General features: G+C 52.8%; 10 protein-coding genes across 10 annotated transcripts; 4 read left to right on the forward strand and 6 right to left on the reverse strand.

The window, feature by feature from the left end:
• Positions 1-358: 358 nt before the first annotated feature.
• On the forward strand, positions 359-1,186 carry AYO21_03468 (hypothetical protein; the record flags this gene model as incomplete). Its single annotated transcript, XM_022653442.1, has 1 exon — positions 359-1,186. One exon carries the CDS (start codon positions 359-361, stop codon positions 1,184-1,186), a length of 828 nt encoding a protein of 275 aa, XP_022514252.1.
• Positions 1,187-2,991: 1,805 nt separating this feature from the next.
• On the forward strand, positions 2,992-4,299 carry AYO21_03469 (hypothetical protein; the record flags this gene model as incomplete). The annotated part of the gene is made up of 1 exon (XM_022653443.1): positions 2,992-4,299. One exon carries the CDS (start codon positions 2,992-2,994, stop codon positions 4,297-4,299), a length of 1,308 nt encoding a protein of 435 aa, XP_022514253.1.
• Positions 4,300-4,765: 466 nt separating this feature from the next.
• AYO21_03470 (hypothetical protein) lies at positions 4,766-5,844 on the reverse strand (the record flags this gene model as incomplete). Its single annotated transcript, XM_022653444.1, has 2 exons — positions 4,766-4,771; positions 4,825-5,844. 2 exons carry the CDS (start codon positions 5,842-5,844, stop codon positions 4,766-4,768), a joined length of 1,026 nt encoding a protein of 341 aa, XP_022514254.1.
• Positions 5,845-5,876: 32 nt separating this feature from the next.
• On the reverse strand, positions 5,877-7,542 carry AYO21_03471 (hypothetical protein; the record flags this gene model as incomplete). Its single annotated transcript, XM_022653445.1, has 2 exons — positions 5,877-7,044; positions 7,100-7,542. 2 exons carry the CDS (start codon positions 7,540-7,542, stop codon positions 5,877-5,879), a joined length of 1,611 nt encoding a protein of 536 aa, XP_022514255.1.
• Positions 7,543-8,024: 482 nt separating this feature from the next.
• Positions 8,025-9,518, reverse strand: AYO21_03472 (formate dehydrogenase; the record flags this gene model as incomplete). Its single annotated transcript, XM_022653446.1, has 4 exons — positions 8,025-8,371; positions 8,457-9,001; positions 9,077-9,252; positions 9,351-9,518. 4 exons carry the CDS (start codon positions 9,516-9,518, stop codon positions 8,025-8,027), a joined length of 1,236 nt encoding a protein of 411 aa, XP_022514256.1.
• Positions 9,519-11,031: 1,513 nt separating this feature from the next.
• On the forward strand, positions 11,032-12,919 carry AYO21_03473 (hypothetical protein; the record flags this gene model as incomplete). The annotated part of the gene is made up of 3 exons (XM_022653447.1): positions 11,032-11,063; positions 11,121-12,282; positions 12,482-12,919. The coding sequence occupies 3 exons, from the start codon at positions 11,032-11,034 to the stop codon at positions 12,917-12,919; spliced, it is 1,632 nt and encodes a 543-aa protein (XP_022514257.1).
• A 141-nt stretch (positions 12,920-13,060) lies between these two features.
• On the reverse strand, positions 13,061-14,200 carry AYO21_03474 (hypothetical protein; the record flags this gene model as incomplete). The annotated part of the gene is made up of 1 exon (XM_022653448.1): positions 13,061-14,200. The coding sequence occupies one exon, from the start codon at positions 14,198-14,200 to the stop codon at positions 13,061-13,063; it is 1,140 nt and encodes a 379-aa protein (XP_022514258.1).
• A 1,156-nt stretch (positions 14,201-15,356) lies between these two features.
• AYO21_03475 (hypothetical protein) lies at positions 15,357-17,078 on the reverse strand (the record flags this gene model as incomplete). Its single annotated transcript, XM_022653449.1, has 2 exons — positions 15,357-16,795; positions 16,853-17,078. The coding sequence occupies 2 exons, from the start codon at positions 17,076-17,078 to the stop codon at positions 15,357-15,359; spliced, it is 1,665 nt and encodes a 554-aa protein (XP_022514259.1).
• Positions 17,079-19,791: 2,713 nt separating this feature from the next.
• On the forward strand, positions 19,792-22,142 carry AYO21_03476 (hypothetical protein; the record flags this gene model as incomplete). The annotated part of the gene is made up of 5 exons (XM_022653450.1): positions 19,792-19,908; positions 20,004-20,567; positions 20,660-20,805; positions 20,911-21,444; positions 21,614-22,142. The coding sequence occupies 5 exons, from the start codon at positions 19,792-19,794 to the stop codon at positions 22,140-22,142; spliced, it is 1,890 nt and encodes a 629-aa protein (XP_022514260.1).
• A 516-nt stretch (positions 22,143-22,658) lies between these two features.
• On the reverse strand, positions 22,659-23,713 carry AYO21_03477 (hypothetical protein; the record flags this gene model as incomplete). Its single annotated transcript, XM_022653451.1, has 3 exons — positions 22,659-23,112; positions 23,198-23,540; positions 23,596-23,713. 3 exons carry the CDS (start codon positions 23,711-23,713, stop codon positions 22,659-22,661), a joined length of 915 nt encoding a protein of 304 aa, XP_022514261.1.
• Positions 23,714-24,922: the final 1,209 nt, after the last annotated feature.

Genomic DNA, 24,922 nt, shown 5'->3' on the forward strand with positions numbered 1-24,922 from the left:
CGGCACCAAGTACCGCCAGATCAGCTCCCTCCGGATTCTAATTCTACTCGTTATGTGCCCGACCGTCTCACAAGCTGGTAGGCTTGTCATCCGATGACTGTTCAATGAAATTGCATCCCCATGTCGTGATCGCAGGTTGTGGTTACACAAGCCCCAGGGAATGCCGCGGTACTCCTCTCAAGTTGCACATGCGTATCAGGCACCGTCGTGCGTTGATCTCGTTGGTGGAACAAGATGCCCCTATCTGAAGATGGCGCCATCACCTTCGAGACGCCATATACAACTGCTTGGATCTTTGTTTGACTTACTTTGTAATGATCCGTAACAGGCAATCCAGAAGCCATTGTCGCTCTCTAAAATGGGGTCCTACGACGAACGCATAGACCTGTCGACGGCCGACATCATCAATATCCAGTCAGACGCCGAGAAAATCGAGTTGTTCAAAGACACTGCCGAATCATTGAAAGCCCAATCGCCGAGCCTCCCGTCATTGTTGTTGTGGGACGAACAAGGCTTGAAGTTCTTCGAGGCCGTTACCTACACGACCGAGTACTACCTGACGAACTGTGAGATTGAGCTCTTGAAAAAACACAGCCATCAGATAGCGCAGAGGATTGAATCCGGTGCCATTATTGTCGAGTTGGGGAGTGGGTGTCTTCGAAAGACAAAGATTCTTCTGCAAGCGGTAGACGACTTGAGAAAGCCCGTCGACTACTACGCCCTGGATCTGTCACGGTCAGAGCTCGAACGGACTCTACAAGAGGTGTCTCCAGGTACCTTTCAGCACGTCCGATGCCATGGACTATTGGGCACCTATGACGATGGATTGACGTGGCTGCAGCAACCAGAAATCGCTTCCAGGCCAAAAGTTGTGCTTTCTCTGGGTTCGACCCTCGGGAGCTTTACCCGGGCAGAAGCTGCCGACTTCTTCGCGGGGTTCGCCAAAGCTATAGATCATTGCGTCAATGGCACAACCCGCAGTGAAGCTCTGATGATCATCGGTGTGGACGGTTGCAAAAAAGGCGAACAGGTATGGTCTGCCTACAACGATGCAGAATCCCGGAACGACCAATTTATCAAAAACGCATTGGAATACGCGAACCGGATCCTGGGGAAGGACATCTTCCATCAGAGTGAGTGGGACCGTCACGGCCAATGGAATGAAACCATTGGTCGACACGAATAATACCTGGTACCTCGGAAGGATATCTGGTTTGAGGGACGTTGTCTCAAGGCTGGTGAAAAGATCTTTGTTGTCGCGAGCCACAAATATGACGACGAGGATCGACAACGACTTTGGCAGGGTGCCGGTCTGACGGTGGTAGAGGGGTGGCAGAATCCCGAAACTCAATACGGTGAGTGGTATTGTGAATTTCATCAGCTTCGGAACTAACAGCGACCAGGACTGTATCTTCTATCCGCGTAAGTCGCGAGAGCAAGATCAGATCTATAAAAAAAAGTCCTCCGGACCTGGGGTAGACCCCAATACACGATATGGGGATTTCATCAGGTTTTACCATCTGTTGGACTTGGGTTCGCCGAAACCTCTTTGCGAGTCGCTAGAGCAGGCAGGACTCTGTTCCACGTGCAGTCACGTCGAGCTCTCTCTTCTCCTTGACATGCGCTGCACGGGCCAAAGGGGCGCAAAAAAAAAAAAAAAAAAAAAAAAAAAGACCGGGCAGCCTTGTCTCTACGTACTCTCGTTTGCTAGGTCTACCTGTATCCCGCAACAAGCCGCGTTTGCTCTAATAATGGCGATGAAGACAATCAATACATACCTCATCCTCGGCGCAGAGGTCCTCGAGGTATAAAAGTCTCTCCTCCGCCCTTGAACTTGGACACCTCGTCATCTCGACATCAATGAAATAATGTAACCTCCTTAAGGCTAGGTAGTATGGCGGCCGCCAAAGTACAGGTTCGTATTTGGTTATAATATCGTAATAATACCCACATACCTATGTACCTACGGGAACACCTATTACGTGCCTACCCAGCAAGGAAGTACATAATTAGGATCAATTCAGAACGGAAAATCCACTCAGCCAAACTATACCCGAAACGGAGTTAATACAGCCAGGGTTGTCACTAAATAGCCCCTTTTTCAGGCCTCGAATAATTGTTAATTAATCCCCATTCGGGATAACACCAATACAGCAACGCAAAGTTTGGCTTTAAAATCAACCGCCGTCACGTCAGGAACATGGAACAAAATAATACCTTTGACAGGAGGGACAAATCATCCCACAGTCCTCACTCACTCACTCACTCACTCACTCACTCACTCACTCACTCACTCACTCACTCACTCACTCACTCACTCACTCACTCACTCACTCACTCACTCACTCACCCACTCACTCAGGCGTTGGTTGTATCTTCGGGAAACTGACTCCTGACTCCTTCGACTACCCAGCGAGCTATGTACTGTAGGTACGAGTAACGTACGACGTAGGTATCTGGCATGATGTGATATAACAAATGACAATGACATGTCCAGAGAAAGAGGGGTCCTATCAGGATAACTACCCATACCAACACACAAAAATGCACTATTACTTATTAATAGTGCTTATCCTTTGCAGCTCCCTCTCAGCCGAAAGACATGTCCGACGCGCGACACGAAACCAAAAAAAAAGGGGGGGGCCATTTGATAAGATCGCCAATGTACGGGGTGAAACCCAGCCCCCAAGCTATTACGGAGTATCTTTCTACATACTTCCTTCCTTCGGGGACCAGCGAGGGAAGATACATACATACGAACATACAAGCCGCGCTGAGTCAGCAGCAACAACAACAACAGCAGCAGCGTTGGGGCGGTCAAGAAGAAAGCGGTGACTATTGCGGACGCCTGAACGGCTGAGGCTCTGTGGACGATTTGTATTTTAGTCAAGGTAATCAATCACTCAATCCCCCGTGCCCTGTCCAACGCCCGAGTCCATCGTGAGTCGTGAGTTCTCGTGTCTTTCTAGCACACAATCTGTTCATGCCGTGATGGCGTCTTCGGATAACGAGGTCGGTCTCCTTGAAAACCTGGCGCAGAGGACACAGACTGCGGCGGCGCAAATCACCAGGTTCCTGAGTGAATCCCACACAAACAGCCAAGTTGGTGATGGACAGCCTGGCTCCTTTGACATCCCGCTCAGCGCACCCCCCGAAATCAATGCGGCAAAAGCGTCGCTGCTCGAATCCACCATGCTGATGCAACAGCTGGTCATGTCCGCCACGGACGTTCAGCAACAAATGACCCTGTACACACAGCAGATGGCGGCGATTCGGTGGATCTGTCGCTTCGACGTTGCGACACACGTCCCCCCCTCTGGGACCGTTTCCTATGAAACCTTGGCCGCCACCGCCCATGTGCCTCAGGGCGAACTCATGCGCATCTCCCGCATGGCAATGACGGCAGGCTTTTTCCAGGAGCCCGTTCAAGGTCGGATCGGACACACACCCACTTCTCGGGATCTTAGTTCCTCGTCCCCCGTGCACGACACTTTCCTCTTCATGAGTGAGACGGGGCACTCGATTGTGAGCAAAATGCCCGAGATGACCGAAGCCAATCTCAAACTTGGTCCCGGGGCGAAACCCAAGACGGCGTTCAATATCGCCATGAACACCGACATGCCGTTTTTCAAGTATATCATGTCAAACCCCACTTTGGCAAAACAACAGGCTGCGCACATGAAGACCATCGTCGCCGCCGAGGAGTCCCATATTCGACATACAGTCAGTGGCTATGATTGGGGCTCCCTCCCGCAGGGGGCAAAGATCGTCGACCTGGGCGGCTCGACAGGCCATGTCAGCATCGCCATTGCACGGGCTGTTCCTCATCTGAAGTTTGTAGTGCAGGATCTCCCACAAGTTCTATCGCAAAGACCATCTGTTCCGGCAGACCTGGGAGATCGAGTCGTGTTCGAAGCACACGACTTCTTCCAGCCACAGCCAGCCAGCTGTCAGGGCGCAGATGTTTTCTTCATCCGACAGTGCTTGCAGAACTGGTCTGATGCCGACGCCACCAAGATCCTGCGGACGCTTCTACCGGCCATGGACAGAGGCAGATCGAGAATCGTGATCATGAGCGTCGTGCTGGCGAGTCCCAGTGACGCGGTAGTCGGACAGCGAGAGAAAGGCATAAGTCGGATGAGAGACCTCTTCATGATGCAAGCCATGGGCGGTGGTGAGAGGGACCTCGCGCAATGGAACGCCATAGTCAACGAGGCCGATCCTGGATTGGACATTGTACGTGTGAACAAGCCACACGGAAGCGTGCTGAGTGTCCTTGATGTCAGATTCAGAAACTGAGTAACGAGCGGATTGATCCGCCAACAAAAGACCCAGCATGGCTGTTGGTTGATCTGTAGAGATGTGTCAAGAACGTTTCACCCTCTCGCCAACCAAACTGAGCCATTTCCAGTCGAGTTCTTTACCTCGTTGCCATGCCAGTACCTTTGTCAACCATGAGGAACCCGTAAGATTTCCAGCGTCGCCATCTGTTCGCCGGGAGTCATGATGGTCCACCACGCGTGTATGTTTCCCCCTTCTCCTCGGACACCTGTGCTGTACTGTTGACATGCTCCTCTGCCGCATCGAACCCTCCAAGGCAGCTTCAATTTTTCGATACAGCTCGGTGTTGTGTCCAAAACTTTTACACACAGCTTCCGACACAGATAGATCGCCATCATGTCGGTATGTTTGGACAAGATAGGGATCAGCTCCTCGTTGCACAAACATATGTACCATTTCCCCCCAGTGTTCAGTCAAGTCAGATCTATGCCTGTAAGCTGTAGAGAGAAATTGGGCCCATACGCTGTGCTTCGAGTTATCTACCATGAGATTAGGATCAAGTCCTCTGTCAAGCAAAAGACGAAATATCTCCTGCGCGAACCCCAGATGTTGTCTCGTGGAGTGCATGCGCGTTATCAAGCCGCCCACTCCACAATCTTCATCCACGAGGTCTGGTCGAAATATTGCCCCGTGCTTGAGCAACAGTATGAGTATCCGAAAATAGTATCCACTCATTAAAGCCAGACTTTCTCCTTCCATGAAAGCAAGGTCAAGAAGGTTATGCAGCATTGGCTTGCCGTTTACCACGCCGTTTGGATCGACACCGTTCTCAAGCAGGAGTTGAGCCATCTCGAACCTAGGCTCCTGGTCTTTAGGTCGCCTGGTAATGAAGGTTATCTCGATTAACGTCCATAAAATTTCTATGCCATGGCCTAAAAATAGATCCGGTTGTCTTTGAAGTCGATCTTTAACATAAGGAACGAAACCAAATTCAATGGTTCTCAGCAGAAACGATCTGTCCTTGCTGTCAACAGGCTCCAGGCTATCTTTATCCGTCGGGCTGCATAAGTGACAAATATCGTTCATTCTGTGGAGTAATGGTGTGCTTGGAGTGCCCAATTCGTCCTCTGCTGCTAAGGCATATTTCATGAAGTTGTTCCACTGACGGGAGCTCAGACTGCCTGGGAAATTCTCGCCTTGTCGAATGAACGCTTCGCATATGCACAGATACGCATTGAAGTTTTGTGCCGAGTAAGAAGCAAGCAGATCCTGCATTTTCTTTGTCACCAGGAAATCGCGGACGGTCCGATGAAGGAAGTCGACACGCTTGACTCCTGGTTCACCGGGGGATTCGGTAGATTCCAGTAGTCCTCTGTAACGACCGTTGAGTTTTCGTCTTATTGTTTCTTCTGCCGCCTGGATCTTGTCGTCAACTTGGACTGATGCTAGACCATTCGTCTCGGGACTCCGTTTGAGAAACTCGTCCCCTTCGTCAATACATGAATAAAGAAGTAGTCGAAAAGGGCCGCCTGTTGCAAGGGCAACACGGAAAGTGTGTGCCATTCTCCTGCGATACACCTTGTCTACTGATTCGATCATTTCTCGAAAAATTCCTCAAGGTCACTCGGCATCTCCAACACCCTCTCGTACAGCAGAGCCAGAGAATCGCCGTTGATAAGGCCGTCCTTGAGAGATCGTGTGACGAGGTAGACCCAGAGGAAAACTCCTTGGGCGCGCGACACAATTTCCGATATCAGCCTCTTGATCTGGGCGACTTCTGTTGTCATCATTGAAAAGTTTGCTACTTCGTCCAGCTTTTCTCTCGCGTAGAGGGCGATGTCGTTTTTTGTAAGGTCTTGTAGGTATAATTTGTTTCGAGGATCCTGGCCAAAGACATCTTCAAAGCAGTTCCACGGCCTGCTAGAAACACAAACTTTGACATTGTCGATTCGAGCGATGTTCTTTATTGTTTTTATGATATCCAATGGATCGCCGTCATATTCGTCTAGACCGTCAACGAAAATGCAGAGTTTTGAAGGGTTTCCATAGCGTGTGGTCAGGCGGCTCAGTCTCCTGAAAGCTTCGTTGAGCTCTAGCATGGTCCATTCGGCTTGAAACCCATGTCGAGATGTTGCCCATCTTTCTAGACAGATGATGGGGATCCATTCGGGAAACGTTTTGAGTATGTCGAACAAAACCTGTCGAAGTAGACCGAGTTGAGACTTTTGCATGTCGCTCCCGGAGATCCAGAAGAAGAATCCGGCGGTAACAAGACGACTGCCATCAGCCCAGGCTTCAAGGCGTTGCAGCGTCTCCGAGCAATTGTAAAGATACTTCATCAAAGTGCTCTTGCCACTACCGGGTTTGCCTGAGACCCAGTAGATACCTTCACCATGGGTTAACCATTCTTGGAATCTTATGCCGGAACGTGGATCGGAAGACGCCCACCGAGAAGGCTCAAAGATCCATTTGAATGTATCCTTGTGCGCTTCAGCAATGGCAGAATACCTCGCAGCCATCCGCTCGAATATCAGACTTTTCAAGATGGTCGTTCCCTTCCGCAAACTTTCTGCTTCGTGATCCGAGCTGCGCAGCCTTTGATCAATACGAGTCAAATGCTCGCCTGTGATGTCCTGCGTACTTTGTACGAGGTTGCGGAGCGATTCAAGTATGGGATCAAGTCTCTGTAGGCTCATTGAGTCGATCTCGAGATATTGCGCTCGAGCATCTTCCAAAGATTGAAGAGCCTGTCCTTGACGCACACTGACGATGCTCAGCATTCAGAAAGAGAGATAGAACTGAGAAGACCGAGGCTTACCTTATGTATGAGAGTACATGAACGGACAAGTTGCTGCGCGCATCCTCGAGCCGCTTTCTTAGTTTGGCAATCTTGTCCTTTTTCCAAAGCGTCTTGAGGGCCTGGAGAAAGCTTCGCCATTTCTTGTGCGAGCCGTCACCGGCGGTGAGGCTTTGGATGGCTGCTAGGAGCTCATCTCCAACAACACGTGAAGCGGCCGCGATCTTGACAATCTCCGCCTCGGTCTGGGAAACAGCTGCCTGTGACTGATCCAGAGGATTCAACAGCGTTGAGCTGAGACGTGAGAGGCTCTCGGCGACGTCCTGGAGCTCAACATTTTCTGTTGTTACTCCGTTTGTAGAATGATATATCTCCTTCGCATCTGAAATGAGCCGCCGGCTGAAATCGATGAATTGCACGATATTTGCGGCCAGGCCGATGGCGGAGAGTGGATCAAGGACCATACCGAAAGAGCGACCGGAGGAGCAACAGGTCGAGAAGGATGATGATGATCAAGGGATCAAGATGAAGACAGAGAAGCAGGATGACTCCAGGTGGGCAAGAAGGAAGGCGTGAGGCTAAAGGTCAAATTCCCCTCCACCTGCGATTTGGCCTGCACGTACACAGCCCACGTCCAGCCTCAGCCTCATTAATGCCCTCAACCTCGTCTGCCTCGTTAGCCTTGGGCATTTGTCCTGGAAACGTGGACCAATCGGCCTGGAGATGAAGCATCAACTAACCTTTTCATTGGGCTGTCAGTTCATGACGAGAGAGAAGACGACGTGGACATCAACCATCGCTGCAAGGCATAAAACGTCCCACGCGACTAGAAAGACATTCAGGTTCAAATCGAAAGGCTTTTCTCCCACGACTGGGGGTAGAATTGAAAACTGTATATGGCAACAACCTTCACAGCCGTCGACCCAACCCTTCCTTATGTACATGATCAATTCTTCTTCCTCTGACCATACGACCGTGTGGCGTAGTCTCCCTGGTAGACAATCAGATCTGCCGGTTCGTAATCATGGGTGCCACTCAGGTAGCTCTGGAGAATCCTCTTGACCCCGTCGGCATAGCGCTTCTGGGCGTCCAGCGAGCTTCCCGACATGTGGGGAACCATGCCGTTACCTCCTCCGAGAGGATTCTTTGCATAGCGAAGCGGGTGGTCTCGTGGCGCGGGCTGGGGGAACCAGACGTCGCCGCCGTATCCGTTCAGGTGGCCGGACTTCAGAGCAGCCGCGATGTCATCGGCCACGACGATTGCGCCGCGGGCAGTGTTGACGATCCATGAGCCTGGGGCATGTCAGTAACTTGGTTCAAAATCTCTTGAGGATGAGGCACAAGAGTGCAGAGATGCAGAGAAACAGCCGATCCCTACCTTTCTTCATCTTCGAGATCAGCTCTTTGTTGAATAGGCCGTAAGTCTTCTCGTGTAGCGGGCAGTTGATGGTGACAATGTCGCACTGGGCCACCATGTCCTCTAGACTCTCCACTCTTCGGCAGCCAATTTCAGCTTCCACATCAGGGTTGAGGGGCTGGTAATCGTAGTAGAGGAGCTCCTTGCAATCGAATGGTTTCAAGCGACGTAGGACACGTTGGCCAATCCTCCCGATCCCAACTGTGCCCACGACCTTACCTTCCAGGTCATACTCGTTCCGTGCGACCTGGGCAACATTCCATTCACCCCGTTCGATCTGTTCGTGTGCCGGAATCCAGTTACGGACCAGGCCGAGCATAGTCATCACTACATGCTCGGCGACCGAGACCACGTTGGAGCCTGTAACCTCTGCGACGGTGATACCGCCGTTGGTCTTATTCGCGGCATTAAGGTCGATGTGGTCTGATCCGACACCAGCAGTTACGGCTAGTTTGAGCTTTTTGGCTTTTTTTAATCGGTCGGCGTTGAGGTAGGCCGGATGGAATCTGAGTTAGCCCGTGGATTAGCACAGGGTAGGGGTTCCGGGAGAGTCAATGTCGTGACCTCGGGGCTCCACATACGGGGTGGTGATCAGGATCTCTGCATCGGGGAGCTCTCTTTCAAAAACCGAGTTCGGGCCCTCCTTGTCAGAGGTGGTAACGAGAGTATGGCCCTGGTTTTCAAGCCATTTCCTGAGACCCAACTCATTCTCGGTCGTCCCTAGCAGTCGTGGTTGCTGTTTGGCATGTTCACCTCCCTAGGGCTGTCAGTATCGTCACGTCCACTTGAATGTCAAGGGGTTTCCTTCTGGAAGTTGTAACACCATGAATGGGGAGGGAGTGGAGGAGAGCTTACATCATATAAAACAGACAGAATCTTCACGTTGCGGTTGGCTGACGCGGAAAAAGATCTGATTGATGATAGGCCTGGTTTTTGACGCAGCAGCCTTGGGCCCGCCTGAGCACACAAGGTTGAAGGTCCTGAGAATCCGGTTCTGACTGCTGCGGTTCGAAGCATTTCCATGGTGGCCCCAGTGGCGCGACACAGTTTTCTCAACGACGGTACAGAATATGTCGTTCACGAAAGAAGGCGAGGAGCTTTCCAGACGTGATGGATAAGAAATGGAATGCTATCCCTCAACCAACAGCAGACGGTGTTGTCTTTAATGGCACAACTCGGTGAAAACACGGACAAGGCTGCATTGACCTTCAACTCGGTGGAGCAATGACATTTTGGGACCTTGTTCTGAAGTTTGGCCAGGTTCCAGATTGCTCAAGGCGTCGAAACGCTATGGGATGAATTGTAACCCGAGATGCCGTAGGAGCCCTGAGCATGTAGGACATAGCGAGATGTGTGAGGTCAACTCGCTCAGAATGTCCTACTTTGGAATGGCCAAAACATGACAGTACAGCCTCTGACTTGTTGTCACACGGTTCGCTTACCGCCCGAATAGGAATAATGTACTTATTTGGACTTGGAGACTCTCTGCAACTCATCCATGTACCGGTAGAGGGTGATAAAAGATCAACCGGCATGCGAAATGTTGCTGAGGTGGTTGAACGTGAGACTGGGAGAAGGATATGACGGGCACCCACGGAAGACTGACCAATAGGCATGGCTAAAGTGCCGATATTGCCGATCGTGCCGATACCACCTATTGGTCAGACTCTGGCATTTGTGGATCATACCAAGATACCTTCTCCACGTTATTTTCGCCCCGCGTCAACTTCCTCCACATCCTCACATCCTCACATCCCCAGAACTGTCGCGGCCAGGAGGAGCCAATACCTGACCTGAGGGAGTACAACTGTTAGCTAACATAGGTATGGGTTTAATTGCTCAAAGTTCATCCCTTTGCACTTTCAGACCACTGAGGAGCTTTGTCCGTGCCCGCTGCTTCGGCAAGTCACTCCCTCTGAGCCGAAACATCCACATCCTTGAACAATAGTCCCATTTGTGTTGCAGGTCCAATACCCCTTCAGGCACTCCTTCAACGGACTCTCTGGACCAGAAATAAGGGCATCCACCAGACGCAGGTGATAATCAACAAGGATACCAGGCCAAACAACCTTTCATGTCAGCACGTCCCACGGCGCCTCGAAATGCCGTTGCCTGTGTTCCCTGCCGAACGGCCAAGTTGAGATGTTCGCACCACAACCAAGCTCCATGTGATCGTTGCCGGTCGGCCGGTCGCGCGGCTTCGTGCTATTTCCCCCAGAAATGGACGTCCGCTCTACATCGGCAGCCGAAGAAGCCGCGCCGTGGGATCCAGCGTCAGGTTGAGCAGCCTCGAAGGTCGGAACACGGCAGACCCAACGCCTCTGCAAGCTTCATTGCGGCCGATGATCAATCGTTCAGGCTAAACCCTACTGAAGACTTGCGTGCCTTCTCCAGGGGCGAGCACCCATCGGACGATCCCCTAAGGTGGTTCACAAACGATGTGCAACAGTGCTACCTGCGATGTACCTACAAGTGGAGTTTTCACCACAAGCCAAGGCTCTTGCAACAGATTCGGGATGGAACACTTGATATGGCAATGGCGTGGGCCATCCTCACTCTGGCTTCCAGGTGCACTCCTTCCGACCGGGACTTGACTCCAGTGGGATCTTGTTAACCCGTCCTTAGGTATTCTCCTACGCCAGGATGCTTTGGCTCACCACTCGAAGCCAGCAATTTCTTTGCCCAGAGAGCATCACGTGCCGTCCAGCTCCGTATCACCTCCCCAAGCCTATCCCAGGTGCAGGCACTTTTGCTGCTCACGGGCCACAAGTGGGGGGCAGGTGACGGGAAGAGTGCATGGATTTATCTCGGCATAGCTGTGCGCATGGTGCAGATGATGGGGCTCTGCGCAGAAATCTCGAACGCGTCTAGTAGTGATTCGTCGGCGTCGGCGTCAGAGGCATTCATCCTGGCCGAGGAACGTCGGCGCACCGCCTGGACATGCTTCCTCATGGAGAGCCTTCTCAGCGGCGGCGGCAGTCGTGCACGTATCCTCCGATCCGAGGACATGACGATTCAGCTTCCCTGCGAAGACGAGGCATTCGTCTTTGGGACACCCGTGCAATGCGAACTGTTCAACGATGCGTACCAGTATTCCAGCGAAGAGCAGCCTGACACAAGGACAAGTCCGTCTATCCTTGCTTACACGGTAAGAGTCGCAGATATATGGGGTCATGTGGCGAAGTGGGCGTCGTGCGGCGACGGCAACCCTGCCGCTCAAAGTCCAGGCAAAAGTGACCGGGAGTCGAGGGCGTACAGCCTCGTCTCGTCGCTTGAGCACTGGAAAGCGACGTTACCGGCCCGGCTACGGTACAGTCTCTTCTCTCTGCAAGCCCACAGCGTGCTCGAACAGGGCCAGGGATTCTGCTACATGCACTGCATATATTTCATGGCCCTGATATTCCTCCACCGGCATCATCTGCCGCACCTGGGCCTGGCGAGAAGCCCAGCACCACCATCACCGGTACCGCCGCCGCGGAACAGTCCAGACCAGGAAGCGGCAGCACTCCCCGACCGTGCGGACCGGTCGTCACACACCCTCTACGACACGGCGTCCACCGTGTGCGACATGTGCGACGAGATCAACCGGGCCGGCGCGGACTTCCGGCGCGGGCTGGTGCCCTGGATCGGCTTTACCGTCTACACCACCATTGGGACCATGCTCTACTTCCAATCCTTCCCGCTCGAGCCGAGCGTCGAGTTTCTCACCAGGACCAGACAGAAGCTGCACAGCGCATACCTGCTCCTCAGGGAGATGAAGAACGAATGGCCCATGGCCAGTCGCTGGGTACGTTTTTACTCGCCCACATTTCTCCCCTGCCCCCCTCCGGCCTTCTTTTCTCCTTTGCAATACCTCACACATGACACTATATGATGTGACGTGATATGACCTGATATGGAAACCCGTGCTCATTATATACTTAAAATGGCTGACCACAATTACCCCGCGTACCGTGTAGCTCGAGAATATATACTCGCTACAAAAGTACCACGCCACCAGGCTACAAAAGACCAGCCTGTCGGCGGAAGAGCTGCAGAGTTTCCGCAATCTGATGGTCGACTACGGCGCCCTGCACGACACGGTGGTCTCGGACACAACCGGTGGTGCTCATTCCACTGGGAACACATCAGATATGGCGATGGCGATAGCGTCAGGGCCAGGGTCAAGGTCAGAGTCAGACATCTGGTCCAGCTTCGAGGCGAGACCACCGCACTACGCACCGCTCCGACAACAACAGGGTACGCCGCAGTCGGCGAGAACCGAGTCGGCCAGCGCCTCGTCGGGGGTCGATGCGCTCACTGTCCCGGATGAATTCGACGGTGCCGACTACCTCGTCTCCGAGGAAGAGATGGCAGGCATCTTTCAGGAGTTCTGGACAATGTTCCCGGGAGAGATCAATACGGATCATATGGCTTTGGAATAGCCCGCGCACGCAGACCAATCGATTAGTTTGAATAGAGGAAGTAAAAACGTACAAGTAATTCTTAGATAACAGGGACTTGTGGCGTAATGTATTCCATTCCTGAGTACGCTCAATGCAGGACTTGAACAAGCCGTGTTGGTTTTATTTGTGAAACAACCTCAACACTCCTCTCAGGACTTGGTGAGCCGTTAGCTGGCTCGGGGGCACTCTGGGTCCAGTGTATCCCTTGATGGGCGGCTCCCACATTGGGTTTGCGCCATTGTTCAGGGCGTGCTCAATCTCGGCGAGTTCAAACCATTTGGCTTCTTCCAGCTCGGTTTCCGGGTAGGTGATGGATTCGCCTCCCTCGACACATTGGCCGATGACGCCGATCAACATCGTCGACGGATAGGGCCATGGTTGACTGGAATGGATCTGCACTCTGTCGATGTGGACGCCAGTTTCCTCATAGGCTTCCCTCCTCGTCGCCGTCTCGATGCTCTCGCCGGGTTCGATGAAGCCCGAGAGACATGAGAAGTAGTTGGCAGGCCAGCGCTTTCCACGGCCTAAAAGGACACGTTTCCCGTCGGCCGAGATAGGGGCGATGACGGCAGTAGGGTCAGTCCTTGGGAATGCCTGGTTGTGAAGGCCAATCCGGGTCGGACATGCTCGCTGACGGAGGACGCCATTGTCGGCAGGCGGACAGACCACTTTCGCCCCGCCATGGGTGGACAGCATGCGGCCACCGCAGCTAGAACAGTAGCGGTTGCGATTATTCCAGTCGATCAGCGACCGTGCATGGCTATATATGGCTGATTGCGGGTGATCTAGTGTGAGGTCGATCCGGGTGGGTACATACTTCAGTCCGGTGGTTGTTTGTGACTCCTTGAACGCGGCATAATGATTCGGGCTCACATCGAGAGCAAAATAGGGCACTCCGGAGTACTGACCCAGCTGAACATTTTCTCCAGCGGTTGCAGATTTGTCTTCCAGGTCCAAGCCGAGGAAGATGAGGGTCGGGTGGTGATCAGCTGGGTTGAACTCAGCTATCTGGGCCTTCTCGTCTTTGGCGTAGGGACGACCAATTGCGCTGGCAACGTCTTCATATTTGCTAAAGGCGAGCTTCCCATCTGGCGACCGCAGAGGGTTCAACTCGTTGAAGGTGAGATACTTTGCACTCGGATGGGTCGAGGCTTTGTCTAACAGCTGGTTGTTTAAGCGGATGAACGAGAGACGGGTGATGGGCCCATTAGAAAAGTAGGCGTTGTGGCCCTGGCCAAATATTTCCAAGAGACTGGACATGGTGGTTAGAAACAATAAAGCAGGCACTCCAGAACCAACATTCTCCTCGTAAGAGGGCGAACTGAATAGGCACAACAGGGTGGGATTTATTGACCGACGGTGTTATATTTAAGCGCTCGGAATAGGTGGAGAGTGCCCCATGCCGTTGGTCACTCGCTTCTTGGTTGTCACGGCTGTCCAGGATGTGCGGAGGGATCCCGATGTGCTCGGTACGGTGTCTTGTCTGCGGTCCTAAAGTTATTTGTCACCGTTATACCTGCTCACCTGCGAGGCTGGTCGCAGCCTGGATCACGAACTGCAGATAGCTTTTCATTACTACTGACTAGAGATTCGCACATTGTCTCTTAGTTTCAGACCAGTGGCCATCCCCAATAAACCCTCCGAGAAAGCGCCGGGCTTTTTGATGCCTCAGTCACCGACTCTGGCTTGAAGGTCTGTAGTGCTAGGGAGCGTTTTCGAAGGGCTGCAGGTTACACGCTGAACTGCGTGGATAAATTGTTCCCTGCATAGAAAGGAGACTTTGAAGAGCTGTTGACACTGTGGAAGACATCATGTGCTCTCTGATCATCACGAGATCACGGGACTACGCGTTAAGTGGCTTGGCAGACGTCGGAGTTTTTTTTATCTTCCGCCAGTCCCTAAGTGTCGAATGATAAACAATGGACCAACTCGCACGCAGAAACGGAATGAGTCTCTCTACCTCCACCGTGTATAAACATACAGGGTCACTTCAATGTCATTTAGCTTCTGACTTTAATGGAGCCACCCACTAATGTGTCTCTTCATTCCTCGAGGAAAAGCATTCGGTGCTCTCCCCAAGATGATCCAGTTCGTCACATAACCCTACCCCAATCTCTATGGCGATACATTCGAGCAGTGAGGACCGAATCTTTGGTCTGGCCGGGTTGATATAGCATTCTGGCATGGCTGAGGAGGAGAAGGTGTATCTTCTGATGCTGCACCTCTCCAGGCAGGGTAAGATGAAAGATGGTAGAGGACAAGGCAGAAGACAATGAACGCAAGACAAAGTGCCAACGGAAGACGGTTTGAAATGCCGCCATGATCTGGATCTTTGGCTCTTGGCTAATGCTGTTTCATTGCATTCGGACCTGAAGTCCGCATGTAGGTGTTCTTTACATGCTCACTTCATACGTTTTCACGACTCGGCAGCTATCTTCTGTCTCGCCTTTGCATTGTCATCAAATGGCTGCAAGCCACCTTTCGCGGGGCCGATGAGTTGGAGTCCTTCAGGACTGAATCGGCTGCCGTGGACGGGACAGTCCCAGCTCTTCTCGTCGTTGTTCCAGCACACTATGCCCTTTAGATGGGGACACACGGCGCTCATGCGGTGGACCTTGCCGTCCTTGTTCTTGTAGACTGCTTGAGGATGCGACGTCTTTGAATTCAGTACGCCTCCCTCGTCCTTGCCCAGATCTTCGACATCTTGGATGTCCGCTTGCAGAAGGCGTTTGTACTGCGTGTTGATCTGGACGTCGTGCTCGATCATGCTCGGGAGTTTGGCCGCCACGGACGAGATGCGTTTGGGGTTATAAACCTTCGCCCAGGGGTTGTCGACGCCCTGGATCTCGTCCGCGAGCAGTCTGCCCGCCAGCACTCCGTGAGTCAGGCCGTTGCCCGAGTCACCGGTGACCACATAGACGCGCTCACTTCCTTCGTTCTTGCCAATGAACGCCATGTGGTCGACCGGTTCGAAGATCTGGCCGGACCATCTGTAATCGACGCTCCCGGCATCGGGAAATCGTTCTCGCGCCCATGTTTCCAGTTCCTGGTACCGTGCGTCCCACTCGTCCTCCTGGCCCACTTTGTGGTCACATCCACCGACAACCATATAATCGTCCTTCTGGTCGCATTCGGTCATGCGGGTATACTTGTATGCATCGGCCGAGTCGTAGATGAGACAGTCTTCAATGGTGCCTTTGGGGACGCGGATGGCGATGCAGTAGGTGCGGTTGTACTCCATCTCGGCGATGATGCTGAGTTTCTGCAGTGGCACACAGGTGGCCTGTACGGCGTGGTTGCAATTGACCGTGTGGCTATTCAGTGTCGAGATCGTCACGCTCTTCGCACCTAGATGAACGTCGACCAAGGGTACGTGGATCCCACTCTCAGCACAGTCAGTCACTCGTGTATGTGTGTAGCATTGGAAGTTGGGTTGCTCCTTCAGCCACTTCAGCACGCCCACCAAGTATTTGGTAGGATGGAACGTCGCTTGACGACCGACGACGACTCCGCCTCTTTGGTCCGGCTTTCCACTCCAGCCTTTGACGGTGAGGTTCTCGTCATATCTCGAGTCAAGGCCAAGTTTCTTTTGCAGGGCAGACTCTTCCTGTAGTTCTGCCATGTCGTCGTCATGTTCCTTGGTGCCCACGGGGTACTGGGACAGGTTGTACGCCGGTAGCATACGGTATTCGCAGTCGATCCCGAGCTCTTTCGAGACTTCACCCACATGCCTGATAGCCCAGTCGTGCGATTCCGCCGTGTGTTTTGCTCCCTCGGCACCGAACAGCTTCTTGATTGCCACGTAGCCGTCGTCGAGGTCTGAAGACAAGTGACCGGACGTTCGACCAGTTTCCCCTACAGTAAGCAGGTGTCAACACAGGTCAGCTTCCATAGACTCCAGTGGAGCTATACCTGAGAGGATATCTCTTGCCTCGAGCATAATGACATTCACGCCCCTGCTCACGAGCTGCTCGGCGGTCGAAATGCCCGAGATGCCAGATCCGATGATACACACATCGGTCTCCAAGTCCCTGTCCAGCTTGGGGAACTGCGGTCGATTGGAATACGGTTCGAGGTGCACCCAGACAGAGTCATGGCGACCAGACGTTCTCATGAACTGGTTGGGATCTGAAGACATGCTGATGAAACGACGTGGGACCACGGTTGGATGGCTTTTAAGGGTAGGAGATTCAATGACAGCTCGCTAAGGGAGGAACAGAGTCCGCGAGAGGCTTGATACCAGAGGTCGCGTCGAGATGGATCGCGCAGCTGAAGGTAGAAGGAAGAGTTCTGCAGCAGTAATTCCCATTTCTGAACCGTCGTCAACAGAGCTACGAAGAGGTAGTCTTAGGCATGTATAGATGTCGTCGGGAGGGTCATAGTGGCACGAGTTAGGACATTGGGCTCGACTGCGATCTGTCGTTGACCGATGATGACTTGATTTGATTTGCCCGACCTGTCAAAGGTCCGCAAGTCACATCCGGTCTCGTTCTTCGCAGGAGATTTCGGCGTAACGTCAATGACTCTGGGGAAAACGCAGGTGGCTCTGGGCCGCATCGCGATCTCACCCCATGCGTTGTAGCCTCTTGAGGAGAGCGACGCACTAGCCTAGCCAGCTAGCAAGCCTATGCTGAGATAGAACGTCACGGCAAGTCTCTCTAGTGAACCCCTGATGATCCTCGCGGACTGGAAATTCCTGACTTCATAACGACGTAATCTTCATACAGCAGCACTGCTGAGTCTGTTCACAACGCAGCCTCTGCGGAGTAACATCCCCGACCAGTGGCCCATGCCATCCATCGCTGGATCTCTCTGCGGTAACAATACACGAACAAGAGACCGTCGTATTGTTGGTCAGAAGTCATAGATATATCCTCCGTATAACGCTCTGCACCTTGGTGCGGGGTGTTCCCGACGAGGCTCAGACAAGTTCACCACCAATGAACTATAGCCTATTATTGTGAACAGCTATCCACTCTAGTGTGTGGTGTACTGACAGCCTGCTCCCTTACAAAGCTCAAGACGTCGACGTAGAGAAAGTTCAGAGAGCTCTGAGATCAAACCTGCCCAAGTCTCCCCGCGCCACTTCTAGGTGGCCGAACTGACTACCGTCCAGGCATGCTCCAGGCATGACCAGCAAGTCGAGCCTTCAGCAAGATTGAGAAGCATGTTGAAGAGCAGCTCAAACGTCACTTACCCCTCTGCTAGCGCCATGTCAATAGAAAACAATGGCACCAGTTTCTGCACTTCGGAACATTGGACCGGCAGTAGTCGAAAGGGTGGAGAAGATCAAACCACATGGAGCGAGTTCGGGGGGGCTAATCCGGACCCCGTTTCCGAGCAGTGTACCGAGGCGCCCACCAAAAGTATTGTTAACGCTAGTAAGTGAATGACGAGATGATCAAAAGACGATAGACCTAATTTTCGTTGCCCCTTACAACTACCCCCGGAGATATCGGAGCTCAATACTTAACGCCTATAGCGCCTAGCGAGACTGGAAATATAGGTTAGGCGGCCGCCTATTAGATCTGACTTATAGCTAAGAGATAGGTAAGAGTGCCTACAAGCTCAGAAAATCTCCTTTCATAGTAAGTAATATTTGTCATTTGAATTAGCGTAAACAGTACTTTTGGTGCGCGCCCTCGTATCGTGGTATGTAATTATCCCAATCGCGCCTCTTTTTTTTTTCTTTCGTGTACCGCTCGACTGCCAATCCGTAAATGTCTTATGTTCGTCCTTTTGTTCAACTCGTGAGGGAAACGAGGGGGGCGGTCATATCTCCACCGGATATCTTCTTTCATCCTCCGTGACTGATAAAGACAGCCAGCAGAGAGAGAAAGATGCCGAACTCGAGCTTGTGAAATCCAACGAATATATCACGCGGCCAAATTATCCCATGTCTATCCGGCATCAAGAAGTCACAGTGTTGCTACAGACTTGGCTTGAAGGAATAGACAACTCCAGCCTCACGGATATAGAGCTGGGTCAGGCGATCGGACCTTTCGTTGGTGTTTGATGCTGAAGACGGCCTGTCCAATCATCCTCTGTAGTTCCATCGGGCTGTCCCTCTGAAGCATAGCAGTGGTCAGCCTGTCAGGTCAGCGTGATTCTTTCCTTCCACAGAGTCATTCCATCCCCAGAAATCTGCATATTCAAGCTGTTACCGGCTTTTTTGTTTGACGAATAGTTTTCTTTCTACCGTAACAGGCACCGAAGAGACCGAGCTCACGACCATGTGTGGATGCATAGCCGTCTGGGATTCTCGATCGGCGAGACGAACGACCCTGGGGAAATTTCAGCATGTCAGCCCTAGGGAAACGAAACAAGTACAACAGAGCTCAGAGAGCAGTGCAGTAGGGAAGCACGGAAGGCAACTCGGGTCCTCCTCGATACTTTTATACCCAGCGCGCGCAGATCTCCCGTGCACGATATTTCCGGGGCGGGCAACGATTGACTGGCAGATCCAACGAGCCCGCGGATGCGTTTTCCGATGGATTGTCAAAATCGATTTGGATGGGCTGTGTGATGTTCGGTTTCGTCATAGCAATCCAGATCTTCTGCCTTGCTTTTGCTTCTGCTTCTGCGCAAAAGGATTGATGTCATGCATGTCTCGCCTGCGAAAGACTGTGGGAGTCTGCGAAAAAAGAAAGTCTGCGAGCCTTACACCCCAAACACTTTGAAGAACTACTCCTCCCAAGACTTCGCTTCGAGCAACTGCGAAACCAAAGATCCATTATACATTTACAGAACTTGTATTTCCCCTCGTTACATCCCATTTCTTGCTCCAAAAGAAAGAAACCCCAACTCGGTCCCTTATCTCTTTTTCGGCTTCTTTTTAAATGGTCATAATCATGTCCCAAGAACTCGCCCCGCTTCCAGACACCGACCCTGACAATGCCCCCCAGCCCTCCTCATCTCGCAAGAAAGTGAGCCTCGCGTGCCTGGCTTGCAGGAGACGCCGGACCAAGGTACGTGTGCTTCAAGCCACTCGCAAAGCCCGTGGTTGTGTCTGAGAGAGATGGAACGAAAATGAGACGGCGGGAGTGGCTGACTTTTGTCCCAGTGTGACGGCGGCGTCCCTTGCGCTTCGTGCCTTTCCCGAAACACCGAATGTGTCAAAGACGAATATGACGACGGACGGCGCAAGCTCGCGGTCAAACGACGGTTGGAATCATTGGAGAAAGACCGCCATCTGCTGGATGCCCTGCTCCACGCCATCCGCACAGGAGGACCATACCAGCTGAACGCTCTGATTAGTCTGATACGAAGCAACACTGGACGACAGGACCTCGCCGGCTTCCTCGAACACGAGTTCGGTGGCATCAGAGAACTGGACCTCCAGAACCACCGCCAGGGGACGTCCGCGACGTACAGAAGGCACCGCGCCCGCCTAGGCCGGATCCAGGATATCGTGAACCCCCCGATATCCGTGCCCGCGAAGCCGTGGACCACCGTCACCGACGACGACGACTTCGTCTCGCACCTCATCTCTCTTTGGTTTACCTGGGCCCATCCCTGGTGGCACTGGGTGGACCAAGATCTCTTTCTCGAAGCCATGAGATCGGGTGATCCTTCGAGCCTGCTATGCACTCCCTACTTGGTCAATATGATCCTCGCCGACGCCTGTGTCAGTCTCATCCCAATCCTTCCCTTCCCACTAAAAGAAACCCATGAGATTTGTCAAACGAGAGTGAAACTGACTTCCAGCCCACATGATAGCTACTCGACACCCTGGAAGAGGATGGCACAGATCCCAACATGGAGATTCGGGACCACTTCTACAACGAAGCCAAAAAGGGGCTCGAAGCCGAAGAAGGCCAAGTGTCTCTGGCCATGGTGGCAACGTTGGGCGTGCAGTGGACTTAGTAAGTCGGCGCGGTGCACACCATGATTGATTCCCTCGATGTGTCTCAATTCCTGCTTTTTTTTCCCCTTGCTCACAAACAATCTGCCGCATCGTGTTCCCCCAGCCTCAACATAAACGGTCAAGACAAGCTAGGGAACGGCGTTCTGTACCAGCAGATCTTCCTCTCCAAGAGCCTGAGCAAGTGGCGTCAAAGGATCGAGCACGACCCCTTGATGACCCACGAGTATCTCTCCAAGGTCGACTCCTGCCTCTGCCGGCTCGAGTGGACCCTGTACGCCCTCAACCCGCTCATCGGCCTCGCCTTGAAGCAGGTCCGCGTCTTTGACCGCCCGTCGCGACCGAAACCCATCACACAGTCCGGCGGCTGCCAACAACAGCGAGCGTCGTCCTGGGCCCCATACCCCGTCCCCCATCCGAGTCTCGAGTGGCACCCCAAGTGCCACTATCTCGCCTTTATCTCGCTCGCCGAAAAGGCGACCTTGGACGAGACACTGTTCGAGAAGAAACAGAATAACGAGGGTGGCAGAGCAAAGGACAAATTTACACGCGTGTACCACGAGGTAGAGGACTGGCCGGACCATCTACCAGAGTGCATGAAGATGCATGACAACGCTATGCCCCATGTCATTGCCTTGCAGTAAGCTGAAACCCTGTGTTCCCCCCGCGCCATGTATCCACGCCTCCCTAGTCCATTTTCTTCAATGAGGAACTGCCTTCATTTGTGGTCCATTTTCCCCATCCATCGGCGAAGAGCTTTTTTCTCGTTGCTAACGTCTTGTACCTCGTACTCTTGCGCTTATCGACAGTGCACTCCACAGTTGGGTCAACCTGACAATTTCGAAACAAACAGCCGCCCTCGACGCCGGGGTATCGAACCGACCGTCCCTGGCGCGGACGCCGAAGTCTTCGGTGCGCAGCCATTGGATTGAAATCTGCATGTCGGCCGCCAAAAACATCAGTAACCTGCTCGAGCAAATGCGCTTGAACTGGGGCGCAGACCATTTCCCGGTCATTATCATGCAGCCTGCCACCATCGGTGCTTTCACCTTGCTCGAAGAACTGAATGACCGACCCGAGTCTCAAGACGCCTTCTTCAAACTTTGCCTCAACCTCCGCGCAGCGAGTCGGAGGTTCCGCGTGAGTCGAGGGGTCCTGCGCCTCCTGCGCCGCAAAGCCAAGGAGAATGGCATCATCCTCTCCGACGAGTGCAACCACTTACTAGGCGATTCCGACACCAATATGGACGTCGATAAGAACATGTCGATGAACATCGATAACATTGGCTTGGAGTATTTGCTCGAGAAGTGGGATGATTTGGATCTCGACGAAATATGATTGCTATGTTGAGCGGTCCAGTTACACCAATGAATAGGTGCCTCCCACCCGGCGCGATTTTGACAGTGGATTCTTTTGCTGAACAGCGAACAGAGGATTTCTGCGACAGAGTCACATCCGAAACCAATAGCAGACCGGGGATAGATGGTCAGGCACCCACCAGCTTCAGATACTTCGTATTGTGGAAATGCTGATTTGTAGGACTTGCTCTCTGCAGAAACGGGGCTACAGGTGTCATGGCCGCGCGCTTTCCGAGGCTGCCGGACCTGAACGTTTTCCCATCGTGTCGACGATTCTTCCCATCAACGGCTTGATTTGCGCTGTGTCGGTCGCGCAAATGAAGAAATCCGGATGTCTCGCCTGCTTCGGCGACTTGAATTTGTCCGATATATATTGGGAGGCGGCATCGTAGGCTGACCCGCCTGATTCCCCGGATGCCCCCACGCGAAGTCAGCAACAATACCTCGCAACGTTGGAAGGGCAGCTGACACACAAGACGAAGCGTTGGTAGAGGAATCAAAGTTCCGGGAGCGACAAAGAAGGGGAATCCTTACCTTCATAATCGGGGAAGAAAGCCTCGAGTGGGGAGTGAGACAGCTTCTCCCGGAAGAGATCTGTCTTGTTGAAGACCAATTGGACCGTCGAATGCGTGAACCACCGGGACTCACACACGTCGCGGAAAAGATTGATAGCCTCCTGCAGGCGGTTGACCGAGCCATCCTCGTAGAGCATCTGGTCGTACTCGGACAGGGCGACGAGAAAGAGGACCAGGCCCACATCCTCAAAGTGGTGCATCCATTTCTTTCTTTCAGACCGCTGCCCGCCGACGTCGATGACGCGGTAGACCGTGTCCTTGTTTGATTCGAAGGCGAACTCGGCAACACCAGTGGTCTTCTGCCGGGACCGGAGGATGTCTTGGTCGTCGGGGACGAAGTTCGGGGATGAGATCCGATCGATAGAGTCAAAGTAGCTGCCACCATGATTAGAAAGAGTATCTTAGAAGGAATTAAAAGGTGAACCGTGGGTCTGCCCAACACCCTGTGCTGGCGACGTACTACCGTGCAGAATCGGAGACTTGGAATTCGTTGCATCGTGAGAGACAGGTTTTCACACCGGCATCGGCCCAAAGAGCCTTGATGGCGTGGTGTACCTCTGGAGATAACTCTGCGGCAGTCATCTTCTGTCTTTGTGAAAGGACTGCCGACGCGTGCCGATCGGACGCAGGGTTTGAGAATGGTATGCCAAGGACATCCATGGCCTCCAAGACGGCTTGCATGGACTGGAAGATATTGGCGAAGATGACCCCTTTGAAGTACCAACGCTCGTCGGCGGAATAGCCGCCTCCGTTGACGAGTTTCAGCTGCTTCAGCACGGTGGATTTCCCAGATTCGCCAGCCCCTGTCCGAACGTTCAGTATCGCGGACACAGCTCACATTTTCTCAAAGGCACCAACCTAGCATGAGGATCTTTACCTCCTTTTTCCGAGATTGTTGGTCGTGCCTGAGCCGCCTCTCGACCCGGAGGTGGCTCATCCTCCTCCTTCTGTCCTCTTTCCCCAGCGCACAGCCCATCCTTTCAACAATATCGCCTGAGGTGGAAGCGTGTCTAGAAACGAAAGACCATGAGCGAACGAGGAATTGTGACAGGAGGACAAAAGCATGAGGATCGTCAGGGAGCCGGGAGTCAAGCTGAATTCCTCGGCATGGCAAATTCTTCGAGCCGGGGTATTGAGGCGCCCAAGCATATTCCCTACTCCTATACAAGCAGGCCGGAAGCCGATCCTCCTTGTGAATGGAGAGCTAAATCTCTGCCGTCGGCTTCGCAGAGAAATCCAATCGATTGCCTGTCGGTTACCACTGGCATGAATCATGATTCCTTCTTTTCCAGATCTTGCGGCCCACAGCAGCCCTGGTTTCCATCGATCGGGAGTCTCCGCCACAGGCCGATTAGGCAACGTCAGAGACCAGAGTTGATTGGATGATCAGCAGGGACTAACGCAGGGAGGCTACCGCAGACGCGGGTTGGACTGAATCTTGATAGACGAAGAGATCAGTCCCCACACCGCCTCTGGAGATATTTTCCGGGGCATGCTAGTCGGTACCAAGAGTCTAGTTTGTATGAGGAAATTATTGCCGAGCAATCCTTGGATTCGTCAATGGCTCCAGACGAAGAATGCCATCGGAGAGGGCGGGGAAAGGCAAAGAAATCCAGATCAATTTCAGATCGGTGCCTAAACTCGTGTAGTTCGTATTTCGGTGCTATGGCGTGTGTGGAGCGATTGGAGCCCTATTGATGTGGCAGATATAGGTATCCGAGAGGAACTCTGCATCAAGAGCGGATTCACCGCATCACAACTCCGTGGACTCAATGCTTCAGGACAGCTGGGGGTCGAGACTAGCAGACACCGTGTTTGTCTGCCTGAGGAGCTGCTTGGTGTCGAGCACTTTGGGACCCTTGTCTCCACGGCGTCCACAGCGATGAAAGCTGAGGATGTGATATGATGTGTGGCATTGAGCCTCCTCTTGCGCCATGCATGCTCTCAGCTGCAGAATTTGTGTTCCCTCTATAGCATTCAAAAGTCAGGTAGCAAACGGAAGCGAGGCTGTAAAGAACGGGCAAGGCAACGGATGGTGAGTGTTTGGGGCTGCATCTTTGTCCCCTTATGGTCGGCATAGTTTGCAAAGTGTGTTCAGAACATCATTGACATCACCGTTGAGGCACTTGAGGCAGTCGTGGTGTCGTGTCAGAGGATACGTCGGTAGGGGGTGTCCAAATACTGG

Source organism: Fonsecaea monophora, assembly GCF_001642475.1.
Source record: "Fonsecaea monophora strain CBS 269.37 chromosome Unknown Scaff17, whole genome shotgun sequence".
Taxonomy (NCBI): Eukaryota; Fungi; Ascomycota; class Eurotiomycetes; order Chaetothyriales; family Herpotrichiellaceae; genus Fonsecaea; species Fonsecaea monophora.